This window comes from Pyrus communis, chromosome 7, assembly GCF_041283825.1.
Source record: "Pyrus communis isolate YQ-2024b chromosome 7, ASM4128382v1, whole genome shotgun sequence".
Taxonomy (NCBI): domain Eukaryota; kingdom Viridiplantae; phylum Streptophyta; class Magnoliopsida; order Rosales; family Rosaceae; genus Pyrus; species Pyrus communis.
Genome location: NC_142571.1, coordinates 6,128,314 through 6,151,220, shown reverse-complemented (window position 1 = coordinate 6,151,220; position 22,907 = coordinate 6,128,314). Strand labels below are relative to the sequence as shown.

At 34.9% G+C, this 22,907-nt stretch overlaps 2 protein-coding genes across 2 annotated transcripts; both read left to right on the top strand.

Moving 5' to 3' along the window:
* The first annotated feature begins 14,095 nt into the window (after window positions 1-14,095).
* LOC137734750 (very-long-chain aldehyde decarbonylase CER1) lies at window positions 14,096-20,599 on the top strand. The gene is made up of 10 exons (XM_088697796.1): window positions 14,096-14,303; window positions 14,629-14,852; window positions 15,002-15,234; window positions 16,421-16,640; window positions 17,858-18,233; window positions 18,347-18,454; window positions 19,300-19,500; window positions 19,610-19,702; window positions 19,934-20,107; window positions 20,191-20,599. Exons 1-10 carry the CDS (start codon window positions 14,244-14,246, stop codon window positions 20,371-20,373), a joined length of 1,872 nt encoding a protein of 623 aa, XP_088553922.1. The 5' UTR covers window positions 14,096-14,243; the 3' UTR covers window positions 20,374-20,599.
* Window positions 20,600-21,223: 624 nt separating this feature from the next.
* LOC148695518 (uncharacterized) lies at window positions 21,224-22,372 on the top strand. Its single transcript, XM_088697209.1, has one exon. It carries the CDS (start codon window positions 21,224-21,226, stop codon window positions 22,370-22,372), a length of 1,149 nt encoding a protein of 382 aa, XP_088553335.1.
* The last annotated feature ends 535 nt before the right edge of the window (window positions 22,373-22,907 follow it).

Here is a 22,907-nt window from a genome sequence, read left to right as displayed (position 1 = left end):
TAAAGATCATAGGAATTTATGGATCGGGAATCCGACTTACGGATCTTCCTGAATTGGATTTGTAAGTTAGTAAAATAAATGTTCACGGCCACTTGTTTTAGGCAATTGGCGGAGATCTAACCGTTGGATCATAATGAAATTTTAATATGTTATTCTAGAAACATATTGTGGATCGTTGGGAGTTGCGGATTGGAAATCTGATATGCGGATCTTCCGGGTCAAGTTATACAGGGTTGTAAACCCTACCGTCGATCTTTGATCGACTGTTGACTTGTGGTCAATGGGTCTCAAACTATTTTAGAATGTCGTTGAGGTTGTGTTTTATGTGAATTACGTATTCTAGGGATAAGAGTTCTGAGATGTGATTTGATAATTGGTCACAGGGACCAATCATTCAGGACGCCTCGACGCGTGCGCTAGAGAATCATAGCGTGGACTCCAGGTGAGTGGATCTTTTCCTTTTTATCGTACATATTATTGAGAGTTCTATCGACACTTTTAAATTGATTAGGTATATTACCTTCATATAATTATTGTGAATGCTTGAAGTACCTATATGAACTACGAATGGCTTGATCCCTGTTTAGGGTACGTAGGCAATCTAACGAGCCGTTAGATGCAGCCATAATATATTTAAGACAAAAGCCTTATTTGGGAAATTGAGTAATGGGAAGAAAATTGGTAAAGGCAAGTTTTAGTTTTGTGAATTAGTTAGTTAATTAGTGTTAATTGGGTTGTCATGGATAATTATCCCTGAAAATAAGTAGTTCGGGAGTAGAGCGTTATTGATTGTACATTTCACACCGTATTGTTTATAATTGAAAATGCTACAACATGGTTGAGTATTAGATTGCATCATGGTATATCCATATGTATACTACTTGCATATAATTATTGGGACTGCTTTCAAGTGCAAAGGTGAACGCAGAACACCCAGGTAAGCTTAAGGTGAGTACATGTTGATGTTAGTGATGGTAGTGAGTACGATTGTGTTGAGATATAGTATAGCTCATAAACCTGCACACCGGTGTTAGTGCTCCCGCCCGTGGCCAGGACACAGTCCTTCACGTGATGTTCACCTCCCGCACCTTACGCTCACCTTGGATCCAAGGTAGGTGCACAGTCCTGTCGTACAGACCACTTTAGGTGGTTCCGACTCGTAGGTGACCCGCGATTATTCGCACAGTCTTCACGTGATCGTAGCACTTGAGTGTATTTATTTACACCCAGTCCTGTCATACAGACCACTTTAGGTGGTTCCGACTCGTGTGCAGGTATACTTTGAGCTATTGGTTAGCCATGATTGATGAGATATGGATAAGTCATACAAGTCACTATAGGTGACTCCGACTTATATGCTAGCCATGATTGATGAGATATGGATAAGTCGTACTGGTCACTATAGGTGACTCCGACTTATATGCTAGCCATGATTGAGGAGATATGGATAAGTTGTACATGTCATTTTAGATGACTCTGACTGATATATCACTTTGTATTGATTAAGTTCATTTGGCCTACTTATTAATGCATGGTGGAGTTGATGGCAAACCGTGGTTTTGGTCATTTCTGAGTATGGTTTGGATATATGTATATATGTTGTACTGTCCTATAGAAAACGATAAGGGAATTACAGTGAGGGGTTATTACTGTTAGAAAGGTAATAATTTTGGGAAGCTTGGTTTTACTGCTTACTCACACTTTCTGTTTTGTACCCCTTCAGGTTTTAACTGCTGAGTTCGTATCGACGAGGATATATAGCTAATCTTAGTACTGGTGGCTACTTTTAAGGGTATGATTCTTACCCACACTACTGTACCTTACTTATGCTCTGACATCGAGTGTGAAATGGGTTCGCTCCCACTCGTAGCGCACTCTGGTACTTAGATACTTCTAGATTCAAATTTATTCACTTTTTATACACAATCACATTTTATGGCTTCGTCACCTTCCAGGTGTTGGCCAGCACAGCTCGATTCAGGGTCCAAGTGGACTTTCTGGGTCGGGGTGTGTCATGACCACCGTAACTTTCTTCATTTGTGGACCATGAACCTTGATATCTCTAGATTGGATTTGAATCTTGGACCAAACCTCGAAGTTTTGGGCTTGGATTGGTGTGGGATCATGATTTTCTGTAGCTCGATTAAGAAGTATCCAAATATGTCTACCTCAGAAATTATGTCATGGACTGAATAGTCTTCATTGCGAAGCTGACTAAACGGATGAGCGATGCCACCATCTGGAATCAATGGGCGAAGTCTGGAGCTCGAGTAAGACGTATCAAAATATGTCTACCTCAGAAATTATGTCATGGACTGAATAGTCTCCATTGCGAAGCTGACTAAACGGATGAGCGATGCCACCATCCGAAATCAATGGGCGAAGTCCGACTTCTTCGCTGAGATAGACCATTCTTGTTCTGCAATATTTGGTAACCTAGTCTAGTAAGGAATCAACAGGTTTCCTAAAATCTTGGAGTTCTTGTAGAGGATTTTCGTGTTCACAATCCTTACAATCTAATGATTGGCGTGCGCCACAAATAATCACATTCCTAAGAGGATGCAATATTTACTTCCTAGATGTCCTCATGTATTTTCTTGGTTTAATAAGGATTCTATTATCCTAAAAGGTCATATACTCGACTAATATAAATAGTAGTTCGACCACCAAGCTATAATGTGAAGTATCGCTTTTTTTTCTTTTAATACTTTTGTTTTTAGTGCTCTATAATATTTATAGGTTTTAACAATCTGGTAATTATTTTAGGGTTATTTTGTATAAAATCAATACAAAGTTACCGTATTAACAATAGATCAATAATATTTATGTTATTTATAAATAGGTCAATCATGTATTGTGACACTTAAATACATTTGAAATAAACAAAAATTACATAATCTGCCATTACACCTGACACCTACTTTAATTGACACCCCTCTTTCTCATATATTTTACACTTGGATTCAGATGATGCATTGTAATGTCCATTTTCTGGTTCTTTTTTTTCATCTCTCACATGTGTCCATTTCCTGGTTCCTTTTTTTTTCATCACTTGATTCAGACGTTGCATTGCAGTTTCCATTCTTTGCGTGACTATTTATTTTTACATTTGGATTCAGACACTGCTTTGCACTGTCTGTTACCCAATTCTTTTTTTTTTCTTTTTTTTTTTTTACATTTTGATTCATAAACTACAATGCATTGTCGGTTTCCTGGTTCTTTTCTTTTTCTTTTTTATATTTTGATTTAGACATTGCAATGTAGTGTCCGTTTCTTGGTTCCATTTTACATGTTTATTCAGACGTTGCATTGCAATGTCCATTTCCTGGTTCTCTTATTCCCTTCATCATTTCCACATTTCATAGAGTCTCTCGTGACCCATAAAATTAGTTCTTAAAAAAAAAATAAAAAAGGTCAAAACCCAAAAGAAGAAAGAACCCATCAAATTAATCAAAACGCAAAAAGATTTCAAACTCAAAAGAAGAAAACATCAAAAACCAAAAAATTCATCCCCCGTAGACCCTCATCACGGCTTTACCTGTTTTGGGCTCAACGAGAAGGCCTTGGCGGTGAAAGATGGCGGCAACGAGGCGTATGTGTTGAAATCAGAGATTTTTTGGTCTGATTTTTTGTTCTTTTTTCTCCTGCAGGTGGTTGAGGTGGTGTGGCGTCGTTGATGAGTCTCACCGAGAACAAGTTGTTGTATTGGGAATGAAAGAAGGCTGAGAGAAATCAACGTGGTGTCTTGGTGGGAGAAGACAAAGCGCACGTGGACGGCTTGATGGCATATTTGATAGATCTGGTTGGCAGTTGGTTATGGGGCGAAGGAGAAAGGTCTGGCAGCATGTAATCATAATTTTAGGGACCATTTCTATTAATTCCAAATCTCATGGACCAAAGTAATGTGTTATGCAAATCTCAGGGACCATTTTGGATAAAAAGTCTTTTTGAAAAAACATGAGAGAGAATGAAGGAAGGGTAAAATTCTAACTCTTGATAATGCCTTAGAGCCCATGTAGCATTTATCATTGATTTACACCTAATTAGTAAAAATATATCATTAATTAAGTCCAGAAAAGCAGATGGGAGATGTATCTTAGCGGCATACTCAAATAGACCAAATCAAAGTGGACCAACAGAAAAGTAGGTGGGAGAAGTAAAGAAAGGGAAGGGCTTAAAAGGTCCCCCAAGATCATTGTCCTCAACATGTATGCATACTAGGTTTTAGAAAACAATACATACGCATTATGCATTATGCGTTTTAAGTGAAAAAACCAAATATCTTTCATACAACAATACTTTTTATACCATTGAGTTAGAGAAGAGATCATCTTCGGAAATTTGGATAAAAATAATACTCTTTAAATTAATATATCAATCAACTCTCAAAGAATTCAGAAATTTCATGTGGAAAAAACTTAAAATTGGAGATCATGAGGTCAAACTTAAATTTTATATGAATAATTATCATTTTTAAGTTCTCAAAAGAGTGAGAATTTTAGGAGTACCAAAATAAACCATGACACCTACGTATATAGGCAAATCAATATCTTTAAATTGAATAACTTTTTTAAAGATGATCTTGGATGACGATAAATATGAATGACTCTGAGAGGGTGCATGTAGTGCAACCGTACAAGGTCCCTGAATTTTTTAACGTGAATATAATGTGCTTAACACAAGTGGTATTTTGCTATACAAGGTCATTGTATTCTCAGTGTCAACTCTCATGATAAAGAAAATAAACGAATCAAACTATACCTTTTGTATGATAATATAATGCTCGTTTGTGAGGAACAAAAACTTTCCTCTTTTTCACTAGGAATGAGTGAAATGTTATTCTTTTTTATTTAGCGGGACCGATTATAATAGGAGTAGACCTATCAATTACATGCCTCGACATGAAATGACACAAAAAAAAAAAACGGTTGGGGTTGAAGCTTAATGAGTCAAGTTTTTATCGAGTCAACCCGTTAACATAAGAAATTTGTTCAAGTCTACTCACAGGTAACCCATTTCAACCTATTAAGAGAAAGGTTATTTTGGTAATTTTGAAATACTCCACAGATTTTAAAAAAAGAAAAAAAAAAAAAAAAAAAACATTTCACATATCCTTAAACATTTAATATTTTGTGGGAAACATTGATGTGTTTTCACTAACCTCTTATTTTTTCGAACCTTGTATGAATTTATAGTGAATTTTAAGAAAAATAACGGTATCAAACATGTGACCACTGTAACTTTCTTCATTTGTGGACCATGAACCTTGATATCTCTAGATTGGATTTGAATCTTGGACCAAACCTCGAAGTCTTAGGCTTGGATTGGTGTGGGATCATGATTTTCTGGAGCTCGATTAAGAAGTATCCAAATATGTCTACCTCATAAATTATGTCATTGACTGAATAGTCTCCATTGCGAAGCTGACTAAACGGATGAGCGATGTCACCATCTGGAATCAATGGGCGAAAAGCTCGAGTAAGACGTATCAAAATATGTCTACCTCATAAATTATGTCATGGACTGAATAGTCTCCATTGTGAAGCTGACTAAACGGATGAGCGATGTCACCATCCGAAATCAATGGGCGAAGTCCAACGACTTCGCTGAGATAGACCATTCTTGTTCTGCAATATTTGGTAACCTAGTCTGGTAAGGAATCAACAGGTTTCCTAAAATCTTGGAGTTCTTGTAGAGGATTTTCGTGTTCACAATCCTTAAAATCTAAGGATTGGTGTGCGCCACAAATAATCACATTCCTAAGAGGATGCAATATCTACTTCCTAGATGTCCTCATGTATTTTCTTGGTTTAATAAGGATTCTACTATCCTAAAAGGTCATATACTTGACTGATATAAATAGTAGTTCGACCACCAAGCTATAATGTGAAGTATCACTTTTTTTTTCTTTTAATACTTTTGTTTTTAGTGCTCTATAATATTTATAGGTTTTAACAATCTGGTAATTATTTTAGGGTGATTTTGTATAAAATCAATACAAAGTTACCATATTAATAATAGATCAATAATATTTGTGTTATTTATAAATAGGTCAATCATGTATTGTGACACTTAAATACATTTGAAATAAACAAAAATTACATAATCTGCCATTACAGCTGACACCTGCTTCAATTGACACCCCCCTTTCTCATATATTTTACACTTGGATTCAAACGATGCATTGCAATGTCCATTTTCTGGTTCCTTTTTTTCATCTCTCACATGCGTCCATTTCCTGGTTCCTTTTTTTTTCATCACTTGATTCAGACGGTGCATTGCAGTGTCCATTCTTCGCGCGACTATTTATTTTTACATTTGGATTCAGACATTGCAAAGCAGTGTCCGTTTCCCAATTTTTTTTTTCTTTTTTTTTTTTTACATTGTGATTCATAAACTACAATGCAGTGTCGGTTTCCTAGTTCTTTTTTTTTTTTTCTTTTTTATATTTTGATTTAGACATTGCGATGTAGTGTCCATTTCCTGGTTATATTTTACATGTTTATTCAGACGCTACATTGCAATGTCCATTTCCTGGTTCTCTTATTCCCATCATCGTTTCCACATTTCATGGAGTCTCTCTCGACCCATAAAATTAGTTCTTAAAAAAATTAAAAAAAACCGTCAAAACCCAAAAGAAGAAAGAACCCATCAAATTAATCAAAACGCAAAAAGATTTCAAACTCAAAAGAAGAAGACATCAAAAACCAAAAAACTCATCCCCCGTAGACCCTCATCATGGTTTTACCTGTTTTGGGCTCAACGAGAAGGCCTTGGCGGTGAAAGATGGCGGCAACGAGGCGCATGTGTTTGGTCTGATTTTTTGTTCTTTTTTCTCCTGCAGGTGGTTGCGGTGGTGTGGCGTCGTTGATGAGTGTCACCAAGAACAAGTTGTTGTATTGGGAATGAAAGAAGGCTGAGAGAAATCAACGTGGTGTCCTGGTGGGAGAAGACAGAGCACACGTGGACGGCTTGACGACATATTTGACAGATCTGGTTGGCAGTTGGTCATAGGGTGGAGGAGAAAAGTCTGGCAGCATGTAATCACAATTTTAGGGACCACTTCTATTGATTCCAAATCTCAGAGACCAAAGTGATGTGTTATGCAAATCTCAGGGACCATTTTGGCTGAAAAGCCTTTTGAAAAAACATGAGAGAGAGTGAAAGAAGGGTAAAATTCTAACTCTTGATAATGCCTTAATGCCCATGTAGCATTTATCATTGATTTAATTAAGTCCAGAAAAGCAGGTGGGAGATGTATCTCAACGGCAAACTCAAATAAACCAAATCAAAGTGGACCAACAGAAAAGTAGGTGGGAGAAGTAAATAGAGGGGGGGCTTAAATGGTCCTCCAAGGTCATTGTCCTCAACATGTATGTATACTAGGTTTTAGAAAACAGTACATACACATTATGCATTTTAAGTGGAAAAACCAAATATCTTTCATACAACAATATTTTTTATATCATTGAGTTAGAGAAGAGATCCTCTTCGGATCTCTTCCACCGTGGTCACTGGATCAAGTGATTCGGACCTTTGAAATTTCATCCAACGGTCAAAAATTATTATAGCTTTTAAGGGGTCAAAACAAGTGGGCCATTGGATGAACTTTCAAAGGCTCGAATCACTTGATCCGGTGGCCTTGGTCGAAGAGATATAGAGAGGATCTCTTCTCATTGAGTTAAGCTACACAAAAATTATAATAATAATTTAATATCAAACTCGTTATTTATCAAATCAAAGTTGATAGGATAACAACATAAACATCTTGTAATATGTCAAGACAAACTTTATGTTATCATTAATTGTTCAAAACAAACTTGGAATTTGGATAAAAATAATAATCTTTAAATTAATATATCAACCAACTCTAAAAAAATTTAGAAATTTCATGTGTAAAAAAAAACTTGAGATTTGGAGATCATGAGCTCAAACTTCAATTTCATATATATAGTTATCATTTTTAAATTTTTAGAAGAGTGAGAATTTTAAGAGAACCAAAAATAAACCCTGACCCCTACGTATATAGGCCAATCAATATTTTCAAATCGAATAATTTGTATTAAAGATGGTTTTAAATGGCGATAAACGGAAATGGCCCTGAGAAGGTGCATGTCGTGCACCCATACAAGGCTCCTGAATTTTTTAACGTGAATATAATAGCTGAACACAAGTGGTAACTTTATTTAGGAGGACCGATAGTGCATGTAGTACACCTACATAGATCATCGGACTCTCAATGTCGACTCTCATGATAAAGAGAATAAACAAATATGACTATACCTTTTGTATGATAATATAATGCTTGTTTGAGGGGAACAAGAACTTTCCTCTTTACTAGGAACGAGAGAAATATTATTCTTTTTTAATTATTTAGCATGACCGATTGTAATAGAGTAGACCTATCAATTACATACACGATCCGTTAACCCAACACGAAATGACATAGAAAAATAAGGGTTCAGATTGAAGCTTAACAAGTCGGATTTTTATCAAGTCAACCCATTAATAACATATTGGTTTAGGTCTACTCGTTGGTGTCCGTTTCAACCTATTAAGAGAAAGGTTATTTTGAAATACTCCACAAATTTGAAAATAAAAATCATTTCATAAATCCTTAACATTTAATATTGTGCGGGAATATACTGATGTGTTTTCACTAACCTCTTATTTTTGGGTATGTAATACTTGAAGTCAAGGTTCTAAAAGATGCTAGGCATTAGTCCGATGGCCGGCTAGGGCCTAGACCCTAGGTGGACTAGGCCGATTTAAGTAAATTTATTATATATCATATAAATAAGTGCCTATCTACACTTATAAAAACTCTACTTGTATTGAAATTTGGGTTTATTATCTTAATAAGTTTATTATTTGACATATAACTTACAACAATATCAGAATTTTCGCTTTAGTATTTTAGTGAATTTAATGATATGAGATGAAAGTTCAAGTGAGTACAAATCTGTAGTACTTTACGGAATATTTTTCGAACCTCGTATGAATTTATAGTGAATTTTAAGAAAAATAACAATGTCAAACACATGGATGATAAAGTGGGACACATAAGTTAAGCTGGAGGGTGCCACACCAAATCCAAATTCACATTCAACCCATGTTAGCTAGCAAGCTGGGCGGCACAACTTGATTGAACAATAGCAAAGAAAAGAGATGAAAGTTGAGAGGTCGCATGGGGTGGGAACTCTTATTCTTCCTTGATCTCTTCTACGTCGTTGGAACCAATTGCAGCTCTCCATTCATCCTTTCTTAAGTTTGAAAAACTAGAAAAAAAAAATTGATTTCAAATTATAAAATAATCCGACTGAAACACCAAGACCGACTAGGATGCCTAGTCGCCTACCTTGGCCGCCCAACATCGCTTTGGCGCCCGCCAAATCCCTTTTTTCAGGTTTTCTCCGGATTGTGGCTTCATCCTAGTGGTTAACCACCGTCAATGGCGTAGCTAGGCCTGGCACTTTCTGACACGACCCGATAACCAGACACGACACGACACGAAATTAACAGGTGTTTGGGTCGACACGATAACGAATCGGGTCGTTATCGGGTAACCCGATAAGCACCTGTTAAGATAACAGGTTGATTCGGGTATACACATGGGTAACACGATACACGATAAGCAGAATATTATTTTTATAATTTTATAACCCTAAAAAATTACTTTAATAATTATATACATTAATTTTACAATTTTATACCCCTAAAAATTATAATAAATATATATATATATATTAAATTAACTATAAAGTTTATAATAATTATACCCCCAAAATATTAACTATCTATAATAATTATATATATATATATATATATATTAAATTTTATAAAAACTATAATAATTATTAATTAATAATTTAATATGCATGATGCATTGCATGATTTTGAATCCATTGATGTGATTTCCTTCCATTCAATTTATTGCCGTTGCCGCCCTTTTTGAAAAAAAAAAATGGAGGGAAAATGAAAATGTTAAGAAAAGTTGCAAATGAAACAAAAAAGTGAGGGAATTAGGGAAAGATGTTGGAGGGAAAAGTGAAAATGATAAGAAAAAGTTGAAAAGGAAACAAAAAAGAGAGGGAAAAATGAAAATTAATAGAAGTGGTGAGAAATATTTTTTTTTTTTTTTAAGTTATTAACTTTTTATCACACACATGACATATCTCACTATTTTTATAATGACACACGTGATGTATGTACTATTCCGTGTACCAGTCAATTATAATTTATACGTACAAAATAAATAGATTTAAATCTACTTAATAAATATATATATATATACACACACACACACGGAACTTGATTGATGGCATATGAATTCTCCAAAACTAATTTCAACGATCCCAACCGTCAAACTTGTTTGTATATGCTTTGAGATCACATCAACAAAAAATCGTAAAAAATAAACATTCAGAGATCAAGTAACGGGACAAAGCTTTTCGACGGTTATAAACGAAAAATCACGACTTAACGGTTATTTTAACTTCGATTTTGATGATTTTTTATAGCTACACTCCTTGACCCTATATGAATACAATGAATGAATTCGATCTTCAATTTAAAATATTTACACAAGTGGATACCACAAAATCTTATGTTATACTTGATGAAAGTATAAATAAACTCTAAGAAGTGTTAGTTAATCTATTGTTTTTATGGGATACGAATTCTCTTAAACTAATTTCAACGATCCAAACCATCAAACTTGTTTGTATATGCTTTGAGATCACATCAGCAAAAAATCAAAAAAAACAAACATTCAGAGATCAAGTAACGGGACAAAGCTTTTCAACGGTTATAAACGAAAAATCACGATTTAATGGTTATTTTAACTCCGATTTTGATGATTTTTTACAGCTACACTCCTTAATCCTATATGAATATAATGAATGAATTAGATCTTCAATTTAAAATATTTACACAAGTGTATACCACAAAATCTTATGTTATACTTAATGAAAATATAAATAAACTCTTAAGTGTTAGTCAATCTATCATTTTGATGGGATACGAATTCTCCAAAACTAATTTCAACGATCCAAACCGTCAAACTTGTTTGTATATGCTTGGAGATCACATCAGCAAAAAATCACAAAAAACAAACATTCAGAGATCAAGTAACGGGACAAAGTTTTTCAACGGTTATAAACGAAAAATCACGATTTAACGGTTATTTTAACTCCGATTTTGATGATTTTTTATAACTACACTCCTTGACCCTATATGAATACAATGAATGAATTCGATCTTCAATTTAAAATATTTACACAAGTGGATACCACAAAATCTTATGTTATACTTAATAAAAGTATAAATAAACTCTAAGTGTTAGTCAATCTATCGTTTTGATGGGATACGAATTCTCCAAAACTAATTTCAACGATCCAAACCGTCAAACTTGTTTGTATATTCTTGGAGATCACATCAGCAAAAAATCACAAAAAAAAAAAACATTCAGAGATCAAGTAACAGGACAAAGCTTTTCAACGGTTATAAACGAAAAATCAAGATTTAACGGTTATTTTAACTCCGATTTTGATGATTTTTTACAGCTACATTCCTTAACCCTCTATGAATACAATGAATGAATTCGATCTTCAATTTAAAATATTTACACAAGTGGATACCACAAAATCTTATGTTATACTTAATGAAAGTATAAATAAACTCTAAGTGTTAGTCAATCTATCGTTTTGATGGGATACGAATTCTCCAAAACTAATTTCAACGATCCAAACCGTCAAAATTGTTTGTATATGCTTAGAGATCACATCAGCAAAAAATCACAAAAAAAAAAAAAACATTCAAAGATCAAGTAACGGGACAAAGCTTTTCGACGGTTATAAACGAAAAATCAAGATTTAACGGTTATTTTAACTCTGATTTTGATGAATTTTTACAGCTACACTCCTTGACCCTATATGAATACAAAGAATGAATTTGATCTTCAATTTAAAATATTTACACTAGTGGATGTGGATATCACAAAATCTTATGTTATAATTTATATACTTAATAAAAGTATGAATCAACTATAATATTAATAATTATATACATTAATTTAACAATTTTATATCCCTAAAAAGTAAAAACTATAATAATTATATAATATAATTATATATATTAAATTAAATTTAAAAATTGAGGACCATTGGATCGGCTAAGATTAAATCTCAGCCGTCCATTTCATAATTATATATATATATTGAAGATTTTGTAAATGGAGGTGTAAAATTTTGAGAAAGACTTACAATCTTAAAAACAAAAACTCTTTATCCTTGCACATTTAATATTTGTAATATATTAGTAGTGTATGTATTATTTTTTTTATTAGGCTTTTATTTTCGAGTGTAGATATAGTACTTGAACGGGAAATGTTTTAATGTTTTGAAGTAATATTTATGTGGCAATGTGTGGTATGTGCAAATTTTAAAAAAAATATATTTTTTTCTTAACGGGTCATAACGGGTCGGGTCAATTTACCCGTTGGGTAAAGTGACACGACTTGTTAAGGACCCGTTAAGATAACGGGTGTGTCACGACACGACCCGTTAAGATAACAGGTGTTACACGAAAACGACACGAACACGATAGACACGACCCGTTTGCCAGGCCTAGGCGTAGCCACACCATAGGCTACGGTGGGCTGTAGCCTAGGGAGAGTTTGTAGCATGTGTGTGTGTGTGTGTGTGTGTGTGTGTGTGTGTGTGTGTGTGTATGCAAGTTTGTAGCATGTGTGTGTGTGTGTGTGTCTATATATATATATGTTAGTGCATAGTCTAATATAATAGACCAAAAAAAAAAAAAAACTGCAAGAAGAATTATTGAGTATTTAGCACAACTAGAAATATAAAACTTATCATGGAAATTGAGATGCCATTTTGTTTAAGATTATTCTGCTTTGATTCAGCGAGCTTTATATTAGTTTCAATCAATTTTTTTAAGATTGCCTTTACATCTCCTTTCATTGTTTTGATTTGTGCTAGTTGTGTGATTGTAATTGAGACGTCAATTTTTTTATCTTCTTATTGTGTTTGCATCTAAATATATGTAAATTTGATGATTCATTGTAATTTTTGTGGTTTGCAAATGCGAAGCTTGTTGAGTTCATACCAAGTAAATTTTAAGTATACAAATACAGAAGTTAAACTTAAATTTTTTGTATACAATATGTATGTAGCAAAAACAAATGTATCATTTGATTTTAGGTGATTTTTTTTAGCTAGCCCACCCATAAAAAAAGTTCTGGCTCCGTCACTGAATTTTAGAACACTACTTGAAAGACTTGTTTTGAAGTAATATTTATGTGACATATAGATATGTAGTGCAAAATGAAATGATTGTCGTTTGTATTGTTGAATAAAAAAGAACTTGCGAATTCATATGTTAATGTTTAGTATATTCGTATAACCCAAAGTTTTTTCATTTGGTTATTTATTTAGTAATATTATGTTGTTCGTAATTCGTGCAAACGGGTCAAGTCAAGTTACTTGTCAATTTTAACGGATGGGTTTGGGTTTAAATTTATAAACCCTTTAACCTAATAGGTTTTGACATGGCACTACTTGTTAAAATGATAATTTTGATACAAAAACAATACGAACATGACAAACAGAACTGTTTACCAGATAGAAATCTTACCCTATTAACTTTGTATTTTATTTTCTTACATAATACAATGAAAATATAAAATAGTGTAAGAGATTATATAAGGCAAGTGCGTGCCATTATTTTCTTACAACCATCGTTGCATATAATAAATTTCCACAACCTATCTCCAACTCCATAACCACTTTTACAGCCACCTTGCTATTGGACTTTGCGTACATCTTCACCGATTTTTTCAACATTTTCGACAAAATGAGAATGCTAGACAGACTATATTTGTAGATAAAATTTTGTAAATTAAATGACATGAAAGTTGATGATTAGATTATGACTTACGCATTAATAAACGGGCTCATTCCTATTGATGACACATAATTTAATTTGTAAATTTAGTCTATAAATTTAGTCTTCCTAGCATTACCCGACAAAATATCTGAATGGAATTAAAAACCTTGCATTTTAGGCACGGCTACGCACACAATAAAGGAACGTAATCATTGTTCCAACTTCGCAACAAAAACTCTCATGTGGCATCGACAAACTACTATATATACACATACCCAAAGCTAAAACTGTGTCAACGTGCAAAGCAGCCAGCTTTATTAGCAAGGAAGACAAAAGATATGGCTACTACTCCCGGAATTCTCACCGACTGGCCATGGACTCCTCTTGGAAGCTTTAAGGTCTCCCCTTCTACAAACCCTAGCTCCCACCCTCTCTCTCTCTCTCTCTCTCTCTCTCTCTCTCTCTCGTACCTTCAATGCCACACACCGAAAATTTTAAAATGGACCGCCCCATAGTATGAACGAGGTGAATGAACAACTGGTTTGCGAGGCCAATAATGCAATGGCTCTGACTAATCAAGAATCTCGATGCATGCTATGCTCCAGTCCATACTAGAAAACTTTGTTACCTCCCCCGTTAAGATTTTTATTGTATATACATTATCGATACATGATATACTTTGATGTACTAATAACTTAAAGTTTGTGATATTGGGGTTTTCAGCATGTGGTCGTGGCTCCTTGGATCATTCATGGTGCATACTCGTATTTCGTTAACGATAAGAAAGATAAGGATTTATCTTATTTCCTCATATTTCCATTTATGCTGTGGAGGTTTCTCCACAACCAGTTATGGATCTCTCTTTCTCGATATCGGACGGCCAAGGGCAATGGCCGGATTGTTGATAAGGGTCTTGAATTCGAGCAAGTTGACAGAGAAAGAAACTGGTACCTATAAAGAACTACATCAGTCGAAAGCGCATTCTTAGCTAAAAGATGCGATGCCTGATTACAATCTCAGAAAAATGTCTTATAACCAATCCATTTATATTTCTTTAATTATATCTTCTTCTTCTTTTTAATATTTCTTTGGGCAGGGATGATCAAATATTGTTCAATGGAATTCTATTCTATCTGGGGAGCAGACACTTACCTGGGGCTGCAAACCTGCCATATTGGAGGACAGATGGAATTATTCTAACGATTCTACTTCATGCCGGTCCAGTGGAGTTTCTCTACTACTGGCTCCACAGAGCACTTCACCACCATTTCCTATACTCTCGCTACCATTCACATCACCATTCCTCCATTGTCACTGAGCCAATCACTTGTAAGAAAATTATCCAGATACCCCCTCCAGTTAATTAGTAGTATACTTCACTTTCTCTTGGTACGTGAAAGTGTTCATTGCATAACAGATATTATTCTATGGAAGCTGTTATTGGAGAGATTTTTTAATTGTCGGGTATTTAAAGGGTAGTCCGCATGTTATAGTTTAGTGGAGGAAATGATATATCTTTTTATGTTACTTTATTTATTTTATGACACGCAAAATACCCGCTTGAATCCAATCATTTTGAAAAAATTTCTCTTGTTATTAACACTTCAAAATAAGTCTCATTCACTTCATTTTTATTAACAATCAGAAATAGAGGAGAGAAGAGTGCAAGATGGAACCTTTAGACTGTTAATAATATTTTTTGAAATTATAAATTAATTATTTTAATTAACTTATAGTTACTATATATATATATACTAGTTTAATAATATCGTTTGTTAAAAAAAATTATATACATACTAGTCTAAGCTCACACATTTCTTGTGTGAAGCAGTTTTCTGCTCTTTTTAAGAAAATACATGGGAGAGAGAAGCCGGAGAGTCATGTAAAAATAAAGGGATTGAGAGAAAGAGAGAAAACGTGATAGTGGAAAGAGGTTTATATTTTTATTTTTTTAAATTAGAAATATATTATGAAGATATGTGGGTGAGGGAAGAAAAAAAATTTTGATTTTTGAGAAATTACATTACTATCCATAGTTTTATTTTGTGATATAAGACCAAATTGTCTTAACATCCTCTTTTGGTAAACAAAACGGATTTCGTTAATAGGTAACTATGCCTGCATGCAAACACTTTGTGTGAGTGTTTTTTATTTTTGTTTTTAAAATGGGAATGAGAAAGGGAGAGAGAGAGCGCGGAAGTGAGAGTCAGAAGAAGTTTTTGTTTTTTTATTTTTTAATATTATATATTTGCTAAAATCATATATGTAGGTGAGACTTAAATAAAAAAACAACCAAAATTTGGTTTTGTGAAATAACATTACTATCCATAACGTTTTTGTTGAGATAGAAGACTAAATAGTATTTTCACCTTCTTTTAGTTGACAAAGAAGATTTTGTTAATAAGAAGTTTAGATTTAGATGTATGTGAAATGATATAAACGGAAAATCAATGCGAAATGATATAACGGAAATTAATTGTCTTGAACGTATATATTTGTTTGATGTATCGCGCAGCTGTGATTCACCCATTTGCGGAGCACATCTCATATTTCATACTCTTTGCTATACCAATGTTGACAACTATATACACCGGGACATCTTCTATCGTAAGCTTTGCCGGTTATGTAACTTATATCGACTTTATGAACAACATGGGACATTGCAATTTTGAGCTCATTCCAAAGTGGCTCTTCACCATTTTCCCTCCTGTCAAGTATTTCCTTTACACCCCATCGTAAGTCTCGCTTTACCCTCATTTACTATTTTTATACAACTGGTTATAGGGAAAAATTACTCTATATGAATCTCGGAAATATGCATATGTCATACACATAATTAGTAATAATAAATTTACACATTTTTATTGAAAATTATTCTGGTCCCGATGTTATTTATTGCTGTTGTAAGAAATTTCGCAAGAAAAAAAAAAAAACCGAAATCGTTTCATAACGCAAGAAATAATTATGGAACAGATATACACCTGATCACTGATCTCATCCAAGTGCCGTACAAAAATGTCTACGCAAGCAATTTAATGAGTCTCACAACATTCTTAAGCTGTTTGCAGATGAGAAATCATTCGATTAATACTAAATAATATTCAACTTTTCGTTTACTTCATCTCCCAACAATACTGTGAATCTCTAAAGAATTTTCCAAGTAACGTATATTCAAAAGTTACTCTACATGCCACAATATAAGTAAATAATATATTTTTAATGGACATAAAAAGTTATTATTTTCTTCACTTATATTATGACATGTAGAGTATTCTTTGATTACCCGTTACTTAGAAAAATATCTAGAGATTTTTTTTTGTTTTGAATTTTTCATTTATTAGATAGAAGAGAAATGCAAAGAAAACTCTTGATAGACTCCTCATGTTTTTGACACAGTAATTAACGTTAAACTGTAAATACAAAAAATTTATAATTAATCTTTAATTTTAAAAAAAATCTTAGCATTTCTGTGCATAGAACTTTGGACATTGCCCAATAAATGGGTGGGCGGGCAGGCCATAAATGTCTTTACCTAAAAATAGATTTCTGTCACGGTAAGAGAGCTGTTATAGTCTTATTGCGCGTGTTTATTTGACTGTCCACGTTTGAGCTGTTATAGTCTTATTGCTGTGCATATGGTTACCACGAATCTTGGTCCAACCACCAACATAAAATTGTCAATTGACAAACAACTAATCTTAAAACAAACACAAAAGCAATCTTAGACTTAAATAACACAAAAGCAATCTTAGACTTAAATATAAATGAGAAAAGAAACCCTAATTCTTATCCTACGAAAAAAAAAAAAATCTAATACATAAAATACTAAAATACCTTTACATAATAGTAAATCAAAATACTAAAATACCTTCGTCATCATTTTTATATATTTTTTAAATGTTAATAACAGCTCTTCCTATATTTAATAAAAAAAAATTGACATGCATCGTAGGTACCATTCTTTGCACCACACGCAATTCAGGACCAATTACTGTCTCTTCATGCCAATCTACGACTACGTATATGGCACCATGGACAAATCAAGCGATTCACTCTATGATACTTCACTCAAGAGGGAGGATGAATCGCCAGATGTCCTCCATCTAACCCATCTAACCACACCCGAGTCCATCTATCATCTACCCCTAGGATTTGCCGCCTTAGCCTCTAGGCCCTACACAAGGACGTGGTACTTGTGGCTGATGTGGCCTGTGACATTGTGGTCCATGATGATAACTTGGATCCACGGCCGTACATTTGTTGTCGACAGGCACCGCTTTGACAAGCTCAGATTACAGACTTGGGCTGTTCCCAAGTACAGTTTGCAAGTGAGGCCCCATCCTTAAATTACTTTATGAAATTTGGTTGTGCTTGTGTTTCTTGCTATTATTATTATTATATTTAATGAGATCTGATTTAATTTGTTATTTGTAAATTTCAGTACTTTATGCAATGGCAAAATGAAGCTATCAATGGTTTGATTGAGGACGCCATACTTGAAGCAGAGGAAAAGGGTGTCAAGGTTTTAAGCCTAGGTCTCTTGAACCAGGTAATTAAAAAAAATTTAGAATATCAAATGTGTTTGGGAAAAAAAAAAAAAATTTAAATAATGATGTTAATGACAATAAAAAAACAGAAGCATGGTTTACTATGCTTCTAAAAAGATTTTTTGTCAAATCATAATAATCACTTTTATTTAATGAAATTTTCAAACGGTAAGTATACCGCCACATATTCTACAAAATTATAATCATTGTTTTTACATTATTCTTTTTGACAATTATTATATCATATTAAATACTATATCTTTTTTTAGTCATTTAACATATTCACATTATATAAAAATTTATCAAACACTCAAACATTATATTTTTTGTTCAAAGAACTTTTACAAAAAAACAAAAAAAAAAATTAAAAAAATAAAAAATAAAAAGTTTATGAAACAATCAGCAACTTTATTTTATAACTGTTTTTTCTTACAAACACAACAAAAGCAATTTTTTTAAGAAGTACAATAATACCAAACTAGTCCTAATCTCCTGTTCAATCAGAAGTTACCAAAATCCTCACTTCCAAATAAATAATAGAATTGGGATGATAATATATCTCAGTGCATTTATATCTATATATAAATAATATTGGTTAATGCATGGTCTATTGAAAAGTATTTGTCTATGTAGTAGGATACTCTAAATTTTAATTCACTGATGGTCCAACCCATATGGTAACGTGATCATGTCTTATACAATGGTGCATTTAAAGAATCCATTTTGTAAATCTCTCTTCTTGAATTAGGACCACATTTATTACTGCGCATTGTATTTATTTCCAATTTTATCCTTTCAAATTTCAAACGGTTGTTTATTTATTTAATTTCCATATATGGATATGAAGGGTGAGGAGTTGAATAGAAATGGCGGTCTCTACGTTCAAAGGCATCCACATCTCAAAATCAAGGTGGTGGATGGAAGTAGCTTGGCTGTGGCAGTAATCTTAAACAGCATTCCAAAAGGGACAAACCAAGTTGTTCTTAGGGGCAAACTCACAAAGGTTGCTTATGCCATTGCCTTTGCTTTGAGCCAGAAGGGTGTCCAGGTAAACATATACATATCACGCGATCATGTTGGCATGTTATGTCTAATCCCTTGTAAGTAAGATTATGTTTCCTCATATCTTCTAACCTGAAGCTCACCAAATATCTTAGGTAGGTGTATTATACCAGGCTGAGTATTTGAAGCTCACCAAATCACTAGGCACTGAAAGTAATTTGGTTGTTGCAAAAAGCTATGCCCAAAAGGTATCAACTGTCGCATTTTCCTAATTCTAAATTCTCTTTATCTATTTAAATATCTTTATTTATATTTTGGATAATATTTAAGGAAATTGTTATTGGCACTCCAAAATTCTCAATTTACACTCCAAATTTTCTATATTTAGAAAGAAAAATACACTTGTGAAGAATGTAGAATGAGATTTTTAGAATGCCATTAATACTTTCCATATTTAATGCCAATTGATTAATTTGCAGATATGGTTAGTGGGTGATGGACTGACCAAGAAAGAACAGATGAGTGCACCAAAAGGAACATTATTTGTTCCCTTCTCACAATTCCCACCCAAAAAATTGCGCAAGGACTGCTTCTATCACTACACTCCAGCAATGAAGACTCCCACATCTCTTGAGAATGTTCACGCTTGCGAGGTAAAGCTTTATTCACTTATTCATCATTTTTCCCGAAACTCTAAACCCTAAACGCTAAGCCTATCTTTTTTATGCGACGACAGAACTGGTTGCTAAGAAGGATGATGAGTGCATGGCGAGTAGCAGGAATAGTGCATGCCTTGGAAGGTTGGAAGGAGCATGAATGTGGTTACACCATGTCCAACATCGACAAAGTTTGGCAAGCAAGCCTTGTGCATGGGTTTCAGCCTCTGACGATCAGTACCATTCACACCAAAAATCAATGATCTGCAGCTTCATATTTAAAAAAATAAATAAAAATATAAAAATAAAAGTTACTTAGTGCACATCTAATCTTATAATATTTATTCATGATTATCCCTTGTTTCAGTTGCGTTATAATGTGGTAATGCTGGCTATATTCTATAAACAGCTAGCTAGATGTTATCATTGTATCATATTGTTGTTTCTGAGTATTTCTATATTATATAAATGGATATCACTTTGGAACTATTCACCAGGAAAATTTGATCGTTATTGATCTTTTGTTAATACTTGGTGGCTTTAATATACCAAAGTATATAATCTCAACTCTTCTTGTTGTCAATCTAAGATCACTACACTTAAATTAGAAAGTAGATAAAACTTGGACTTTTCTCTCCCCTGCGTGAGAGTGCATGCTCCGCTGTGAGATCCGCCGTTGTGCGCGTGGGTTGCGGGTTCGTGCTCTACTGCGAGTTCGCTGTTCCCTTTGGTTTCTGTTTCTTGGATCTTCGTTACTCTGACGATTGGTGGGTTGCTGTGCGTCTAGTTGGTATTATTGATTATTTGTGGTTAGGGCTCAGGGGGAAGGTAAGGGGAAGTTTAATCTATTGTCGGATCGCTTTTCTTTTTTAGGGGTTATTGTGGATTGATGGTTTGGATCTGATTGAGGGCGATAGGATTTTAAATTTCTTCCCTAGGTTGGGGGGTTGGGGGTTGAAGTGTCTGTTTGGTGCTCCTGGTGGTTGTGTATTTATGGGAAAAAATCCAAGGGGGCGACTAGATCTTATTTATGACATTTATTGGCCCTCCTTAGCTCTGAAGACAGGTGTATTTTCCCTGCTAATCTTGCCTACCAAATTCAGGTATGGTCAAATGGATGCATTTATAGGGATATTAGTTATGCTTTATCTACCAGGCCGACTTGAGGCAAGGATACAGAAAGTCATCAGGGTGGTCTGCATGTGCTTTCTGAGGTTCTGTATAAGGAATCGAAGGTACTCACCGGCTCAGGCTAGGCAAGTCCGGAATCTGGATTACAACTTGATGGCGAATAGTGGGGTGGAGGAGTTTGTGGTCCACTTGAATCAGACTTTGGATTTATTGTCTATGGAGCAGGGAGTCAAATTGGTTGGGAAAGTCCTGACGCATAAACCATTGAATAAATGGGGAGTCAGGAATATTCTTAGATCGGCATGGAAAGACTTGGGTGTGTTTGAAATAAAATGGGTAAGGGAGAATGTCTTCATTATATCGGTCAAAGATGAAAACGTGGCCTCAAAAATTCTTGAGCAGGTACCCTGGGCAGTGATGAAAAAGGTGTTCTCTGTCAAGAAATGGCCTCCGGAGCTTGCTCTAGAGGAAATTAAGTTGGAAAATGTACCATTTTGGGTTCAGATTCGTGGAATTCCTCTGGGTTTAGCTTCGCCAGATAATATTCAACGCATAACCAAAGAGGCTGGGAAGTTTTTAGCTTTGGAGGATCCTGGCCAAGCTCGTCAAATTTTGCGGGTTCGAATCTTAGTGGATACGGAGAAACCATTATTTAGAGGTTGTTGGATTCGGAGGGACTCAAATCGTGATACCTGGGTTGAATTCCGTTACGAACGGCTCCAAGACTTCTGCTATCGGTGTGGATGTATAGGACATATTAACACAGAATGCAACTTTAAGGTGTCTGGTGAAGGGGCGGTGGTCTATGGTGAGTGGACTAAGGCGTCTCCAGTCAGGGATGTGGTAGCATCTGCGAGAGTGGTGTGTTTGGAAATAGGTGAGCGCAAGCAGGCTGGTGCGGTGCGCGGCTCTGGCCTCTCTCCTGCTCAGAACCAAGGAAACAAAAGGGTTTCGACATCGCAAGGGCAGGATATTACTCAGGCCAATGACTTGGGGGAGGCGTCTGCGACTCAAGGACAAGGTCAAAAGAAGTGGCGTAGAATGATGCGAGTTGATGGAAAGGATTTCCCTTCCAGTCCTGTTATGGGCATAACCAAACCAATGGGTGAATGGCAGTCGGGCTCTCTTTAGGATGCCAATGAGGAAATGTCTGCCCAGGTTGCTGCTTCAGTATGGGGTGCTAAAAGAGGGGTAGACTCGCGGGGTATGGTGTTGTCTCAAGCTCCACAGAAGAAATTCAGGGGCCCTGGTACGGAGGAGAACAGCCAAGGCAGATTAGTTGAATTATGGAGGAGTATGAGCTTTAAGGAAGGGTGTTTGATGGTGGAACGGGCAATTTTTACTGAGGGTGCAGTCCAGGATGACCCAAGTGAGACTCACGAGCAGATGGAGTTATTAGATTAGGGATCGGATGCTGATAAAGGAATGGTGGTGGCAAAGAAGGCGGGCAAGATGGCTCGGGGTGGTGGCGGCTGGCCTTCAACAGCCGCAGGCCAGCCATGAGTTATATTTTCTGGAACTGTCGTGGGCTAGGGTCGGACACGACAGTTAGGGCTCTTCATGGGCTTATACGCAATAAGAGACCCTCTATGATTTTTTTTTTATTTGAGACTAAGATGAAATATCACAGAATTCATAGTGTGAGGAGGCGTTTGGGCTATATACA